Consider the following 16,378-nt stretch of genomic DNA (forward strand, 5'->3'; position numbering starts at 1 on the left):
GAAAACTCTAAAAAATAATCCAGTTCTATTGGCACCCCGTTTGTAGTTCTTTAATTCTTCTTTTCCAAAAATTTATGTTAGGTCTGATTTTCCCACTTCGTTAGTTAAGAAGTAGCAGACTTTTCAGTAAACTATTGGTTGAACCAGGCAATTTTAGGAGTTACTTTCACCCACTCAGGTGATGGAAATAATACTGTGTTGGCTCCATGTTTTTAATTTCACATGGCCCTTACTTCTAACATTAGCCTGTAATCTTTTGATTGTTTTTAGCTTTACAAAACCAAACACTCTTACCGTTCAGTGTCAACATAACTTTCTGTCACAGTAAATGTTTAACTATGTTACATGAACATTTAACCTGCCACTAATAATGCAGCATTTTGGAAGGAAAACGTGCAAACAGCAAACCTTCAACTATGTTGAACTGCCCTGTTGGACCATGGCATTTCTGTCAAGCAGATCCAGTAATTTCTTTTTTTCCTTTGAAATGTTGTTTACTGACTTTCTATCCCTTCATCCTGTCTGCTGTGCTTGCAGTACGAAAGGGCTTTCTGCACCTGCATATTTACCCTCCCCACAATTTCCTGAGATCTCTGCGCACATTTTTATATGAATCTGGATTATAGGGGTGGCATGCCAAGCAAGTGGAGGCGGCAGCACACTAGTTATTTTTACAGGATGGAGTATTATATTTCTGTTGGTAGATATCTACAAAGCCTTACCTCAAATACGTAACTTTAAAAAACTTACCCCTCTCCCCACCCCCCAGATATGCCACTTTTTTCTGCTTTGCAGCCTGAGAATTTTATTGCTGGATATTTCTTTGTGTGCTTTGGTTCCCTGGAGCAGAGGCCGGTTCTAACACATGGTGTGGCAGACATTCACCATTAAAAATCTGTCGGTTTTTCCCCCACAAATGCTTCCATGAACCTTTGCAGGGTGACAGCTTGTGGCCACTTGGTGCTTTTGTTGGAACGTGCACTCCATTTGACCCTGTCCCAGCGTTAATAGGATTGTAAAGGCTGACTCCTGCGTGACCTCTTCTTGCAAACAACCCTAACCCTTCCCCTTCCTCAACTGTTCTGTACAACAGAGCTGAAAAGTGTTGCTCCCAAGGCAGTCTGGAGTCGCAGTACATGTTGCAGACGAAAGCAATTGGAAAAACCACTGGAAAAAAGTCAGCATGGGGCCACCTGTCCTTAAATAGTCCTGACTGTGAGAACAGTAGGCATTTGTTCACTTCTTTAGAGGGAGCTGGTCTTAAATGCCTGTATGCAGACAGAAAATTACAGATTTTCTTTCCAAGGAAGGCCTCTATTGAAGAGGAGACAGGTGTTTACATACTACTCTATGATTTTTTAGGTGCTGTTTTGTTTCCTTCAGAGGAAAAAAGGGGCGATTGGGGTACAATTGGAATTGACTGTGGTTTAGGTGAATAATGTTAATCCCATTGAGTGCTAAGTCAATATATAAAGTAATAAAAGTTCTGACTCTAGACTAAAGGAATTGGAATTCACTCTTTTAGTCTCCTTCTGAAGTTGCTTTAGACCTAACTTTTAGTCTCATAACTGTTTATTACTCCTGGCCTTAACTCAAACCAGTTTATAATGAAGTCTGTGTTTGTGTTTACCATGGTGGCAGGACTAAATTTAAATTAAATTCCTACAGTCTAATGTCTTTATAACTTCTGAATACTAATCTAGAAAAGCTTGTGTGTAAAATAGGTAAATGGGCTTACTTTCTTGATTCCCCCATTATACCCATCCCTTGCAGCTTTGCTATTCGCCTTCCACTGTGGGAATTGAGAGGATTTTGCCACTGGCCTGCTTTGTTTGCTTACTTTTATATAAGTGTCACTAAGGGGCTGGGTTAAGTATTTTGACCTACTTCAGGCATCAAAAGGTTCTTTTTTCCTTTCTAACGCAAAGATTGCCTTTTCACACTGAACGGCCACACCTTTCACTCTTCCAGTAATCTGTCTTTAGCATGCCTCTCCCATGAAGAACTCCTGAAAGAACTTGTCTGACTTTGCCCTGGGGGCAAGAGAGGGGAAGGGGTGGAGCAGAAAACCCTTATGCCATTGACAAGCAAAATACATGAACACTTTTGAGGCTGTAGGATTTAGCCTGCTGTTCTCATGATATGCAAAACTGCCAGGATTATGGGATACACTGGAATGTGTTTCTTCGGAGGACCAACTGTTAGTACTACCAGGCTTTGTAAATATACGGGGATAAGACTGACATACTTCAGTGGATTATCTACACTTTGTACTTCCTAAAAGTATGCAGAAACTTTCAGTATTGGGTGCAGAAAGGCTTTCTCTGTTTGAACAAAGGTAGCAGTCTGTGCAATTACAGATGCCAACTCAAACAGAGCAACTTTTGTTTCACTGGACTAGGAGGGAGGTTGAAAGGGGGAATGAAATGTGTTGACCTACCAACTACTTCCTATCTCTGCTGATCTGTGGCGAGGAGTTGTGGTTGATTTGTGGAGGCAGCAATAATGAGATCTGGCAGGAAGGGCACTTTGGTGTCTCTCTGCAACACTTTAATCTTTCAGTGTCTTCAAATTGATACAGAGAATTGCTTCCTGAATGGTAAAGTGCAGAAACTTTTGGAATGGAAGTTGTATGTAAGCTAATCACAATGCATGTTGTCATGGTGGAAAAGACTAAGAGTGAGCAAGTCTGTACTAAAATACAACTCAGATAATCCAAGAGGAGTGTCAAGAAATGGCACATGTTCAGTCTCGGGAAAGCTTTTGTTGTGGGACACCTTTCCAGTACTGGTCTCGTTCACTAGAGGGATAAAGTCTAGCACAGCAGGTTTGCTGAAGATATAGTGCCAAACTAATTGACGATGTAAAGTGGCAACATTCCTTTGCTGCTGTTCTTGAATTGTGCTAGCAATAAAATCGGGCCAAACAAGTTAAATAGCCTTGTAAATGATGTAAAATTAGCTCTAACCTCATCTCCTGCACCAGTAATATACCTAAGACTCTGGAGGCATAGCTCATGTGTGTATATTCTGGTAGATAGCAGCTTCAATCTAAACCAGTTTATATAAATTAGTGGCTTTATCTGATTTTGTGGTGGTCAGAAGCCTAACTCTTACTCACTTGTGTTACGGTGAAAATCAGGATTTAAACCTGCAGGCAGGTTTGGGGCTTTTGGCAAGTAGCCAGTGCAGGCCTCTGTTAGAAAGTCTTGCCTTAGTGCAACAGCAGCTAAAACCTTCCTTTTGACTCCCCTCCGACCTCAGGGCATGTCTCATTAGCAGATTAAGTCCGGAGTTAAATGAGTCCTCTGGGAGTGGAGGATGCAGCGTTTACTGAGCCTGCCACTCTAGCTGAAATGATTTTCCTGAGGCCAGATAAGGAGTTCTGTGACTTGCCAGAGGGGAGAAGATCTAGAGATACAGTTTGTTTTGCAAAAATCTGCTCATGAATAAATCCTGGGAAAATCTGCACTAAGCTGTGATGTCACAGCCCTTGCCTACTGTAAAGTTAATTAAGAGGAGGGCGTGCAAAGTTCCTCTGTCATCATAAATCTAGTCTTTTGTATGTCCCATGGTAGGAAGACTCCTACCCTGCTGCTGTCGGGCTCTCCCCTCCTCTCGCTAGCCGCCTGGAGCATCAGCGATTGCTTTAACATTCCACCTGCCTCCCTGACTGCCAACCACTGGGGTCACCCAGAGGTAACCGCAGGGCAGGAAGCCTCCAGGAGCGGGCTTGCCACAGCGGGGATTAACCGCCTCACTGGGCTGTTGCCCTCGACAATTTTCTGGTCAGTAACTTTTTGAAAGGAGAGCGTGTCTAGTGCAGTAGGGAGGGACAGGCTGGAGAGGATGACGAGAGGTGAAGGGGGAGAAGAAATAGGGGCTGGATTCTTTCCAGGATGGAAAACTGTCTGTCCAAGAACTGATCCAAAACGCAAATTAAATATTCCTCTGTCCACCATTAAATTACTGTGAATAGGTGGCTGTGCAACATCCTGACAGGCTGTGTAATAAGGAACACCGTGTCTCTTTTCTCCTTTATTCCTCTGCATTTTCCTCTGTCCCAGACAGGAACTTCTGTGTCTGTAAGAGTCATTCTTCCAGTACTTAGCCTCCAGTTGGGACACACTTATTGCCAATTTAGAATTAAACTTAAAAAGGAAAAGGGACACAGACCAGACTCTGAGGCCCATGTCTACCTTTTGAAAATTGTGCTTCCTAATGAAATAGACCATTTCTTAACCTGCAGATCTAGACTCCTTACAAATGCAGAGCCCTCAAATCCTAACTAGGGCGTGAGAAAGCTAAATGACAAAGCTAAATGATGCCTTTCTTGATGTTGAGTAGGCGAAGAACAAAATGAGAGTTCCTTACATGCTTGTTTGCATATAAAGGGAAGTGAAGTGCCAACTGCATAGCTTTAGACTAACTGGAGCTTAGGGGGCATCAGCAAAACACAGGCCCAGGCCCACAATCGTTTATCAGTTCAACAGTGAGCAAAAGTTTTTGTTCAGGAGCATCGAGAACATGCATGATTATCCCTGACTCTTAAGCTCTCTAGTTGAATGGTTTAGTGAGAATGTTATAAATAACACAACCTTTTAAGTGCCAAGCAGCAAATTGTCAAATCGCAGATTTTGCAGAAGGAGGTGAATTCAGGAGAGCAGAGGACTGATGCGTAGGTTTGTAGGACATCTCAGGAGGCAATAGTAGAGTAAGGACCTAGAAAAACATTGGTGAAACTGCTGCAAGCAAGAAGAGAGAAGTAATGCCTACACAGAAACACAAAGCCAAAGCCCTCTGTAAAGACAGAGTTCAGGAGCAACAGAAGCCTCAACTATGAGGCTAATGCAGCAACTAAAAGTCTTGTCTCTTTGTAAGATCTGATATCCTAGGAGGCCAGAGGGAAGCCTGTGCCAATTTAATTTGGCCAGATGCAAGAGAGAAATTGAAAGTCTCATATGATCTTGTAGGAGCAGTCAAGCTTGAATTTGGACCAAAAGCATGTTGTATTGAGTTTTGAGTTTTATCCATCTGTAAAAAGTAGCAGAAATGATGGCAGGAAACCTCACTTCCCACTGTGTCGTTAGGGAACTTTCACCTCTCACAAAAGAATGGTCTTTTATTTACTGCTTTTCTCTTACGCAGGCTGAAGCCTTCACCTGAGTGTGAACAGTATCAAGGACATGAAAACTTCCCATGGAAAAAAATCAGTACTGAAGTTAATGCTGTCAGCAGGATAACCAGCAAATTCTGTCTTCCCCAGATGGCCCAGATTTTAATGGGGTCACCTTGCAAGACTTGCCTGTAGGATATTAAAGGTCCCAAAGTAACTGTTGGGGCATAAAAAATGTTATGTCCAAGAGTTGCATCACAGACAGATGTTCCTTTGACAGGTCGTCCTCTGCTTAACTATTCTTCCATGTATATTTCCTGACATTCAATGCATCAGTGGCAACTCTTGGGAATAGGAGTTGGATGAGTTGCCCAGTTGAGTATGGATGTTTGAAACAGATTAAAGTGAAGAGTGGGGGATCTACTTTTTATTTTGCAATAGCAGTGCGAAACCCTGGAGTGCTAGGTATGTGAGGTCAGTCTCTTGCCTTACTCCCCTTGTCTGACACCTTATTTCTCTTTCTCTCCTCTTCCTCTCCTACCTTCCCTCACTCTTCAACTTGTCAGTTAATTTTTTAGTGTCTGCTTTTGACTGATCCAATCCTCCTAAGAGGTTGAAGTTCACACTGATACAAACTCTGTGGGCATCAGACTTGATGCTTACAGTTGACATTTTGTAGTGTTTTTTTCTCCCCTATCCACAGAGATGTAGGTTGTGAAAGAGGGAGCAAGTAAGTGTGTGTGCTTATAGTTGAACGGTATTTTGTAAATATTTCCTGAAAGCTTGTGAAATTTCTCACATGTTCTTGATTTCTCTTCAAGTCTGCAGAGTAGGCATAAGAAATATCATCCAGTCTAGCTCTGAGTTCAGAAGCGAGTAAATAGCCATCAGTTTTACAAGCTTTGTGTAGATGCCAAAGCCTGATGGCCAAGGGTGATATGCTGAGACTTTTGAAGACAGACCAATATATAAGCCGCATTTTTAACCATATGCTTTCTTACAGTTTTTAGGTCTGGTCACAGCTTTTTCCTTGAAAATTACTTCCCCTGAGATAAGATTTCCCATGAAATGGCTCTGGCATATTTATACATGCTCTGAAGTTTCTGGTTAACCAACTCATTAGTCCTTTGGTGATTTTGAGAATATAAGTCTGTCAGTCTGTGTGTGTTTATGTTCACAGATGTGCCAATGATTTATAAATGGGATTAATTGTAAATTTAACTCATTTAGGAAATGGTTGAGGACCCAGGTACTTCTGTATTTTAGCCTTGCTTAGTCGCACTGGAAGAGCTCTCTGACCCTGCCAGAGATTAGTTTTAGTACCAGTTATGAGATAAGCTTAACTACTTCTTAAATATAAGCATGTTAAAGCTCTCTGCAAGGGATTTGTTGTGGGGAGGGAATACAGCAGCTCTTAAATTTTTATGTTTATCTTGCTGTTACTAAGTTAATTGAGTGATATAATTTAGACCTTTCTTTCCTGTTCTTTCAACTTTTGGAAAACTCAAAGATTATTAAATCTTTGAAGTTTAAGTGTACTTATTTTTAACCGTTAAAAAATCACTATACCAGTCAGATTCATACTCAGTATACGGTGGTATGGGAAGCAACCGTAATCCTGGATCACAAGTGATAAGGCCACTGCTTGGAAATAGCACCGTTCTGAGGGCAACAAAGCTGTTTCCATTTTCAAAGCCCATTTTCCCAGTCCCCTGATCAGAGTAAACCTGCATTTGACTATGTGAATGTCCTCATTTATTTTTTAGTACTAAATAGTAATTTTGCATTTTCAGTGCTCACAGTTGCAATTGTGAGCAGTAGCAACCTTTTCTCCTTTCTCTTTTGGATCTTGCTGTTTGACTCACAGAGCAGACAGCTGATTTCAGTAACATGCTCCATTCAGTAATTTATTTTTTGAATAGAATGACAAGGGACTCACCATTCATAACATGATGAATGCTGAGAAGACTTAGCTTGAAGAGCAAAAAGGATAGATTGATTCATATATAGATGTCTTAGGTAACAGAGAGATGAAATTATATTCCTTCCAGTAGCCTTAAAAGAAATAGAAAATAAGGTTATATACTAGGAAAAAAATATTTTTATTTCATCTGTTTAGCTGTAGATTAATGTTTGAAAGACAGTGGTGGAAGCACCCATTTCATATTTGAGACAAATATTGTTGGCTTACTCGGAAGAATCATACTGGATAAAGCCCCACAATGAAAGTTAATGAACCTGGTAACTTTACAACTTATTTCTATTTCTGACCTCCATGATGGTGTAGAAATACAGATAGGGTTGCGCTGGTTATGTCTTCATTATATATCAAATCCATGCTCTATGATTTGAATGTTTTGTTTCCATGGAAATTCAGAATTATTCTTTGTACAAGAACTATTGTATCATTTTTACTGTGTTAAATGAGAGTGGCAAGTGAAATCTTGCATATAGTAGTTGCAAAATAAATTCTTGCTTGAAATTTCTAACATTAAATGTCTGTATTAGGATGAAGCATTTGTTTGAAATGCACATAGGACACCGGCCTGCAAACAGCATTGTAAATAGTTACATATGATATGCTGAAAAAAAATGTTTTACTGCAGAGCAGATACTATCTCCAAATACAGAACAAGAAGTAGATAACATACCAGATATACAGGAAGGTCTGTGATTTTAGAATAAATTTATCTTTCTCTGTGTGTATGTATAGCAAAAGCAGGGATAGATTTGAAATTTAATGAAACAAGTGTTTCATATATTTGTCATGTTAGGCTAAAGATCTGATTTTTTTTGTGTTAGCTATTGTGTTGCTTGTAAAGAACCTGTAAAGAGAGTATCAGCAGTGGGATACAGCTACCACCATGATACTCAAGTCCCATCCTCATGTAATAGAAAAATCATTGTTAGTCTTAAATGAAACAATCCAACAGGGCTGGCAGTGAAAACACATCAAAGATATTCATCAAATTGTTGAAGTTAGAAGCATGTTTTAATTATTTTAGATTTGAAGCAGAAGCGGTTTGACTCTAACAAAAGTTTCTTGCTGCAGATCATCCTGTGGGGTCGAACTGAGAAATGCCTGAAGGAGACCACAGAGGAAATCAGGATGATGGGGACGGAATGCTATTATTTCATTTGTGATGTAGGAAATCGAGAGGAGGTCTATCAGCAAGCCAAAGCTGTGAGGGAAAAGGTTAGTGTCTGTGGAAACACTGTTTGTGGGCAGAATTTAGCAACAGCTCATATTTGATGAGAAAAAAACTACATTGGCAAATTGGGAAAAAAGAAGGGTGACCATCCAGATTATGTTGTACAAAGCCTAGCTACCTGTTTTAAGTGATCTGGAAGGATTACAAGGCCTATAGGCAAAAATGTCTAAAGCTATGAAAATAATAATGTATTTAGGCAATAATAGATATTCAGATACAGTGGTGACTGCTGATTTGTGAGGAGAGATACTAGTGGTAACAAGTAATTTGCTTTTTTTGCAGGTGGGTGATATCACTATCCTGGTGAACAATGCTGCTGTGGTCCATGGTAAGAGTCTGATGGACAGCGATGATGATGCACTGCTCAAATCACAACATATAAACACCCTGGGACAGTTCTGGGTAAGAGAAGCTCTTGTATCACATGTATTCAGAATTGGAAATGAGAGTGACAGATTACAGCCAGTAAACACTTGGCTGCTAGTAGGTCCTTCTACATGATGCTTGGTAAAATCAGTCTGACATGAAAAGGAGGCAGAAAAAACAATGTGAGGGGCAAAGGCCGGAGGAAGGAAGTCTAAAAAAATCTCATTTTTCCAGTAGTAACACAGTATTTGACGCTCTTGTATCCCCATTCTGTGATTTCCAGTAAAACACTTGATTTCTTTTGAGAAAGCCTGAGCTCACAGAGGATAGTTTTTTGTACAGTGATGTGTATGGAACATCAGAGGAGCATGAGACCACCTTGCTCAGGAAAGGAAGCTAGTGTGAAACTCATTCCATTTTGAATTAGATAATAGTAATAAAAAAATAACTTCTTGTGATTTTATCACTTTGTTGAACTTTATCCGCTTCATGGTTAAGAACATACAAAGCATTCTGTTCATGGCCTTTATCCATGGGTACTGCTTACTTACGTGCTAGGAAAGATTTTGTTTTGTTTTTACCCAAAAAGTAGAAACTTTTTTTTCTGGCCTGTTTAGAATCTTTCAGAAAATAACAAAGCAACAAGGTACTCTCCCATTTCTTTCCTTGCATAATGAACAGCACAGTTTGGCTTGTTGTCTCTGCGTCACCTTATTTTTTTCAGTTACTATTGTTTTTGCTATATCTCTGCTGAGCAAACTTTTTTTTTTTTTAACTCTGTTGTTCTTCAGACCACCAAAGCATTCCTGCCAAGGATGCTGGAGTTGCAGAATGGACACATTGTTTGCCTGAACTCTGTCCTGGCCTTGTCAGCCATCCCTGGTGCCATTGACTATTGCACCTCCAAAGCCTCGTCCTTTGCCTTTATGGAGAGCCTGACCTTGGGGCTGCTAGACTGTCCTGGAGTGAATGCCACAACAGTCCTGCCCTTCCACACGAGCACAGAGATGTTTCAGGGCATGAGAATCAGGTCAGTCCAGGGGAACTAGAATAAAGCATCTCATTTTAAATGAATCATCAGAATACACTCCTAATTAATGCTTCATTTAGTTAAGAGAATTTGATGTCTCATTTGGCTGCCTGGGAACAGAAGGTCACTCTAGGCCACCTGGGACTCATCAGACTGGTTCCCTCACTTTGCTGGCATATTCATCCAGCCTGCCTGTACTGGGTGAGACATTTGCTTCTACAGAGAAAACTGAAAGCTATTTTTTCCCTGAGTGTATTTGGGCCATATGCAGCCACCAGAGAGGGAAGGGAGGCAATCTAAAAATTGAGGTCATTCAAAAGGAGCAGTCTACAAATTACTTGAGAATTAACAGTACAAATTCCTTCTTTATTTGTTGCAATACTTAATTTTTTCCCACTGAAAGGAATGACAGCCACTTACAGAAGTAAAGCTACCAGTACCTCCTTTTTGCCTCTGTCTAAGAGAACAAGCTAAATTCAAAGACTAATGGCTGACGAAATTAATCTTTTACAATGGACTAAATAACCTATTAATATAGTTTGTGCTCTCTTAGTCAAGAAAATATGCAGTGTCAAGCTATTGCTGGAGCTGGGAAAAGCCTTATGTTTGGGATTAAAAGCAATGGGGGAAAATACTTGTCTTTCACCTGTCAAGAATTTGAATCAAGCAAAGAGCAACAGAGAAGAAGAAGAGAAACACCAACACTGGAAAAGACAGCATTTTGGTATTGGTTTGCATACAGTTTAAGAAAATCCCTCAAAGGAGGTTCTGAATACACTCTGCCACTTCCCCCTAAAGGCACCAACATGTACATTCTTAACCATTTAGCTAACCCAATAGTACTAGTTGGAACTGGGCTTTCTGCTTCTTCCAGCCTGCTTTGAGGCATGTTTGAATGCCAGTAACCAGCGATAGCTTAGTGAGTAACAGGACTTGGACAGTGATATCTTAAAGAAGGAGTTTGGTTAACAAATAATTATTTTATTTTTTTACTTTATTTATTCAGGTTCCCTAATCTTTTTCCTCCTCTCAAGCCAGAGACAGTGGCTAGGAGGACCGTAGAAGCTGTTCAGATGAATCAAGCCTTCCTGCTCCTTCCATGGACAATGCATGTTCTTGTCATCCTAAAAAGGTAAGTATTTCCTTTGCCCAGCAATAGCCTAGCCAGTTAGGCAAGACTGGCTTACAGTACTCTGTGTCTGACCACCAAGGCGAACCTCAGTTTGACTGTAACCCGATATCCAAGATCAGATTGGTTCATTCCTTCCCGTGAAAGATAGTCATAGAAGCAACAGGGAGAAAGCTTTCTGAGATTACCTTTGTAGGTGCTTTCCCTGGGTATAACCCCTTTATGAAACCAGTTTCACTCCCAAAATTTGGATTCCTGAGGTCTGAACTGGTATTTGTATCTACAAAATTTCTTAACAATTAACATATGCGTGTAGTTGATTTTGATTTAGTACTCTTTGGACTCTGGGCTTTGTATTATAAAGGATTACTGTACAATAAGGTATCACAGCTGTATTTAGAGAGCATTGCTTGTGTTAAAGCAATGAAACTATTAAAAAAATATTTTTGCATATGATTAGGACAGGAATTTTAAAGTCCCTAAGAAAAGAAAGTCCTAACTTCATATCCTGAAACAACTAAAGAGAAGGGACATTTGAAATTGTGTTTCCATGAGAGTTTGCACTAAAGCCTTTGGAAAACCTACTTCAGTCAAGTACTGAAATAAGGCCATGAGATTTCTGTGGAAAATAATTACAATACTGCATCTCGAACAAGAAAAAATAGTTCACAATAAATGCTTCACTCTGTATGTAAAATTTGGGATGCTCTCAAAAGTTCCCAGAAATTCTACAGACTGAAAAAGGGCTGTTCTCCTTCTGCGTTATTGTAAGAATTAATAATTTATTTTCCATTACAGTAGCTGTCAGGAAATTGATCTATATCCATACCTTATGATAAGGAGGCCACATGCCTAGCACAAATACATGGCAAGTTAACCAGAGAACTCAGTTTGTGTATTTCAGAGTACAAGATTCTGCACAATATTTGGGAGGAATAAACCAAGATGGTATCTTCCAAGTTACAGTTTTTACAGACCTTTTTGGATAAATATTTCTGTAAAGAGTGACTTGATATAACTTTCTTCTTTTAGGCCTACTCACAGCAGGATACTGACACATGTTTTGTCTGTGCACTCTCACTAGACGATTTTGGAGAATATGTATACTTACGTATGTGTGTACATAAACACATATTTACACATCCTCTTATTAGAATAGACTAAGAGGTTTGTCTGATCTGCTTATTTTCTTTCTGCTTCTCCTGCAGCATTCTCCCTCAGGCAGCACTTGAAGAAATCCACAAGTTTTCTGGAAGCTACACTTGCATGAACACTTTTAAAGGACGAACATAGACTTGATGATGGTGCAAGGACTATTCTTCAGTGAAACCAACACAAGTATGAAAATCCTGACAAGACTGTGAATCAGCAGGCTTGGCTTTTAGCCTGTTCATGTGACTTGCACTGCTCTGAGGCAACACATTTCTTGCAGGTCATATCCATAGTAACATGACCTTTGCACAGGATTGAATGACTAGACTATGGACTCTTGGAAAGAAAAACAAAAAGTGTGAAATGTTTATATGATGTTTAATTCTTTAGAGTTCAATTGTTAAATCTACTCATAGTTTTAAGATGTAATTTTTGTTTCTAAAGTGTCTGTAGGCTGTTTCAGCTGAGAGGCAGTACATCACACCCCATACTTGCTTTATCCCCTCTCTTCAGAGGAATGCAATTACAAACTGCTACTGGTTTCATTTCATCTTTTTGAATGGGGAACTCAACAAATACTTTGAAGAACTAGAAGTTATGGACATTTAATGGAAGCTTCCTTCCCTTTCTTCACTTTACATCCCTTGATGAAGCTACTCCCAACTCACATCAGGGAAGGAGCAACTGTGGAGCAGTGTTTTCTTTGTTAAAGGCCACCCAGGACTTCTGTCTGGAAGGACTGTGCTAGGCCCAAGAAAGCTGTCTTACTTCACCTGTGAAGTCTGGAGAGGAATGCTCAGTCAGAAGAGCAGACAGTTTGAATAGTGGAAGATTGTTTCTGTCACTGAACTCATATATGAAATTTAATTGTCTTTCTGAGTATTTTTGTTCATTTATGATAAAATATATATATATATTTTTAGCATTAATCCCAGATTGCCACGCATGTAGGCAGCATCACACTGGGGATGAACTAAATCTAGAACTAAAACTAGAGCCTGTTTGTACAAACATACATTCACTGACATAATCCATGCAGAGAAAATCCATTGTATCTATCTGCACAGTGAAGTAAGTGAAATAATGCTCTAAAAATAGAAGACACATTGCTGTAGTGCTCATGAAATGTGAAGTTTGGAAGCACAGTTAGCAAAGACCTGATTAAATGCACGTTGAATTCAACTGGGGATACACCCATTGTTTTTTAGGGGCATTGAATCAGGCACTCATCAGCCAAAAGTGATAAATACTGCTTGGACTGAAATGCCAGAAGCAGCTAGACATTATTTATTTTTGTAATGATATACTCTCTTTGACAGCCCAGTAAGAGCAACACTGCATTCCTATGCCAGATGCAGTGTGCAGCACTAGGCATAGTAATGTAGTTGAAACATATTGGAACACTACTAAAAGAGGAATTAATATAATTGCAATACAGGAAAGTAGCAAGCCTAACTGGAGAACACCTCCTGAATGAAGCGCCTCAAGGAAGGCCATGTGGTTAAAGTAAAGGAGTGAATTTAAGGCTTCTGACTTGAATTGCGAGCTTTTCCATAGATGTCCTGTGTGACCTGGGGCAAACTGCATAATTTCAAGGTGCACCCTGACCTGCAAAGCAGATATTTCTAGTGTTTCCCTACCTCAAAAGTTTTAAGTCTGACTACCTAAATGTTTGTCAAAAGCTCAGTAAATTCAAATGGAACATGCTATAGAAATGAAAAGCAGTATTTGTTCATAAACCAAGAGGTTCTATACAAAAATTTAGAAGAGGAAAAAAAACATATGCTGAAATACATCATTTCCTAAAAGAGATCTGAGTTACAGCAGAAAAGCTGTGAGCTGTATTTGAAATACCCCTTTGGTTCTGCCATGTAGAATGGAGACCAACTACTTAGGTGGAATGATGTGAATGTTAAAATCTGAAGGTCTGAACCATACTGCAGTTAGCAGATAAATCTCTTCTTGAGCAGTTCAAGAGGAAGATATTGCCAAAAGTGCCATTGATGCAAGCCCCTCTGCCTGCATGGGTATTTTGAGGAGCTCTCCTATCTGGGTCAGTGCTTTCCTTCTGAGTGCAGAACATATAAGCTGTAGCACTGTGCCAGCTTTGAAAAGGTTTCTTACAATGGAGTTTTGTTTTGAATTCCTAGATGTCTGAGGCTCTCTGGAGAGGATGAAAAGAAACTTTGATCTCTGTGATTTTGACGCCCACCCTAATAGATGCTTTCAGCTTTATTTTTTGTCAATTTTTTGAGAAGAAACCCAGTTCATTGAAAACACAAGTGCAATGAGGGGAGAACCCCTTCCAGGATCTGCCAGGAATACTGAAGGTACAATATTTATCGAGAGACGCTTGGGAGGGGAAGAGATGATTATACGTACATCCCCTTATGCACTCTAATCCTGTCTAGTTTCTCATTAATCACAGTCACGCATGCCAGGCTTGTAAATGCAAGGGCAAACAGAATTGGTGAAAGAGAGCACCCTGCAGTGTCCCCCTTAATTTAAACCTTTATGTTGAGACTCTATTAATTGATAACATGCTAATGCAAAAGGGAGGTAAAATCTAGTACACACATTGAAACTAAGTCCCCACTCATCCCCCAATCCTGTTGCTTAGATGAATCTGCTCTTTTCCTGCACTGCATAAAAGATGTTGCCTGTCTTCAGAGGTTGTCTTACATACTAAGTGCTGTTGATTTCTTTCTAATGAATATAAAAAAGTCAGAACATAGCTGAGACTCTCATCATCTCACTCCTCTCGTACACACACACACACACACAAACTTCCCTCTCTCTTTCCCTCAGGGTCTCTGAGCGGACAGCAGGTCAAATAGCAGTCACAGTGGGGGAGAGGTATGCAGCAAACAGAAAATAATGAGGAAAACATTGACTTTGCCTTTCAGATAGTAAGAAGAGTTGGGTAAGAGAGTTTCTTCTCTTGTGAGTGTTGCGAGATTAGAGCGCTCTCCATCCAGTGAGCTACTTGCAAATTTGGATGGATACATTTGAAGACTTTTTTTTTTATAGAAGGGCTCCTCTGGAATGCCTGCTGAGGTCTACTGTCCCTTTTCACATAAGGTTAGTATTGGGTAATCTTAAAGTGCTGCAAATGTCGACAAGCTTTGTTGAAGCCTAAGGCCTTCTCAAAGGAATTTCCGCCCTTTGACTTATTTTAATTTTGGTTTTCCCTGCTCTCTCCACTACCTCCTGCTTTCTACTGCCCAATTATTTTTTTTCCTTCTGTTTTCCAATGTCATTACTGCACTTTTCAGTGCCACCATCTTGAAGCCAGATGTCATACAAAGGGTCTGGAGTAAATCGAAATCAGGGTATATATTTATTATCCTGCTGGAGGAATCTAGGTGAAGCTGTAGGAGCAGGTCACAGAAGTTTCATATGAAATTAGTTTTACTTGCTCCAATCTATGAAGAAGTAGAAGATCCCTTACTATTGTTTTGATACAGGAGATGGCTGCTGTTTTAAAACTTGAATGATACAGAAGTGTTAGCTGTTTTGGGACATAGGTTCTCCTGACAGAAAAAAACCCTATTTAAATGGGAGGATTTTTAAGTACCGGGTGTTTTCAGAGGCCGGTGTTCACACAAAGTAATTTTCAGAATTAGTGAGGCAGGGCAGGGAGAGGAGGAGTCCTTTGTAAGTAAATCTGATTCCTTATGTTCAGTATTTGATTTTGCAGTTTGTTTTTGATGAGGAAAAAAAAAATCATGTTCCCTCATGCAACCTTAGTGAACTTTAAGAAGGTCCTTCCAGCCATATCCCTGCTGATGGCAATCTTTCAGCAGGATGAAGAAAAGGAGTGAGCCCTGAAAGTGGGAACTATGCCCTGCCTACTCATCCATTGTTCTGTTGTTAAAAAGTGACGGAGTCCATCCCTATGGTTCTTCTAGAACTTCATAGAAAGTGCCTGGGCAAGTGATTCTGATGTTTGCAAAGAGAAACTTGTACTTTTATGTAATGTGTTAATTAGTGTGGGTGGATATGATCAGATCTAGTCTTGCAAGCCTTCCAGACAACTCCCTGAACACTCCCACCTTCAGATATTAACAGATAACACTGCACTTGCCAAATCTCATAAAAACCTGGTAACAGACTTAATGGAGGCAGAGCATAAGTGCATGCATTTATTTCAAAGAGAACACATCTGTTTGTTTGTTACAGACATTAATTTGGCCTAGCGTTGTCCTCTAGCTGAAATGCAACTGTTGAGAAAAGAATACAGGGTGACCTTGGATCATCTATTTTGTTTTTATTTCTTCATGTGGCTTTAATAAACTTAATCTAGCTGACAGCCACTTTTTTGACAACACTTGTTCATAAATTTGGGGGTAAAGCAAGATTATGTCAAATGTA

At 39.8% G+C, this 16,378-nt stretch overlaps 1 protein-coding gene across 1 annotated transcript in view; it reads left to right on the top strand.

The window, feature by feature from the left end:
• Positions 1–13,407, top strand: part of DHRS3 (dehydrogenase/reductase (SDR family) member 3) — a 29,188-nt gene extending 15,781 nt beyond the window's left edge. Inside the window, exons 3-7 of the mRNA XM_010577295.1 lie at positions 8,168–8,311; positions 8,610–8,729; positions 9,485–9,723; positions 10,730–10,855; positions 12,061–13,407. Of these exons, the coding sequence (XP_010575597.1) occupies positions 8,168–8,311; positions 8,610–8,729; positions 9,485–9,723; positions 10,730–10,855; positions 12,061–12,145 (714 nt within the window). The 3' untranslated portion in view covers positions 12,146–13,407. The remainder of the gene's footprint in view (positions 1–8,167; positions 8,312–8,609; positions 8,730–9,484; positions 9,724–10,729; positions 10,856–12,060) is intronic.
• The last annotated feature ends 2,971 nt before the right edge of the window (positions 13,408–16,378 follow it).

This window comes from Haliaeetus leucocephalus, unplaced genomic scaffold (assembly GCF_000737465.1).
Source record: "Haliaeetus leucocephalus isolate CR32 unplaced genomic scaffold, Haliaeetus_leucocephalus-4.0 Scaffold556, whole genome shotgun sequence".
Classification (NCBI taxonomy): domain Eukaryota; kingdom Metazoa; phylum Chordata; class Aves; order Accipitriformes; family Accipitridae; genus Haliaeetus; species Haliaeetus leucocephalus.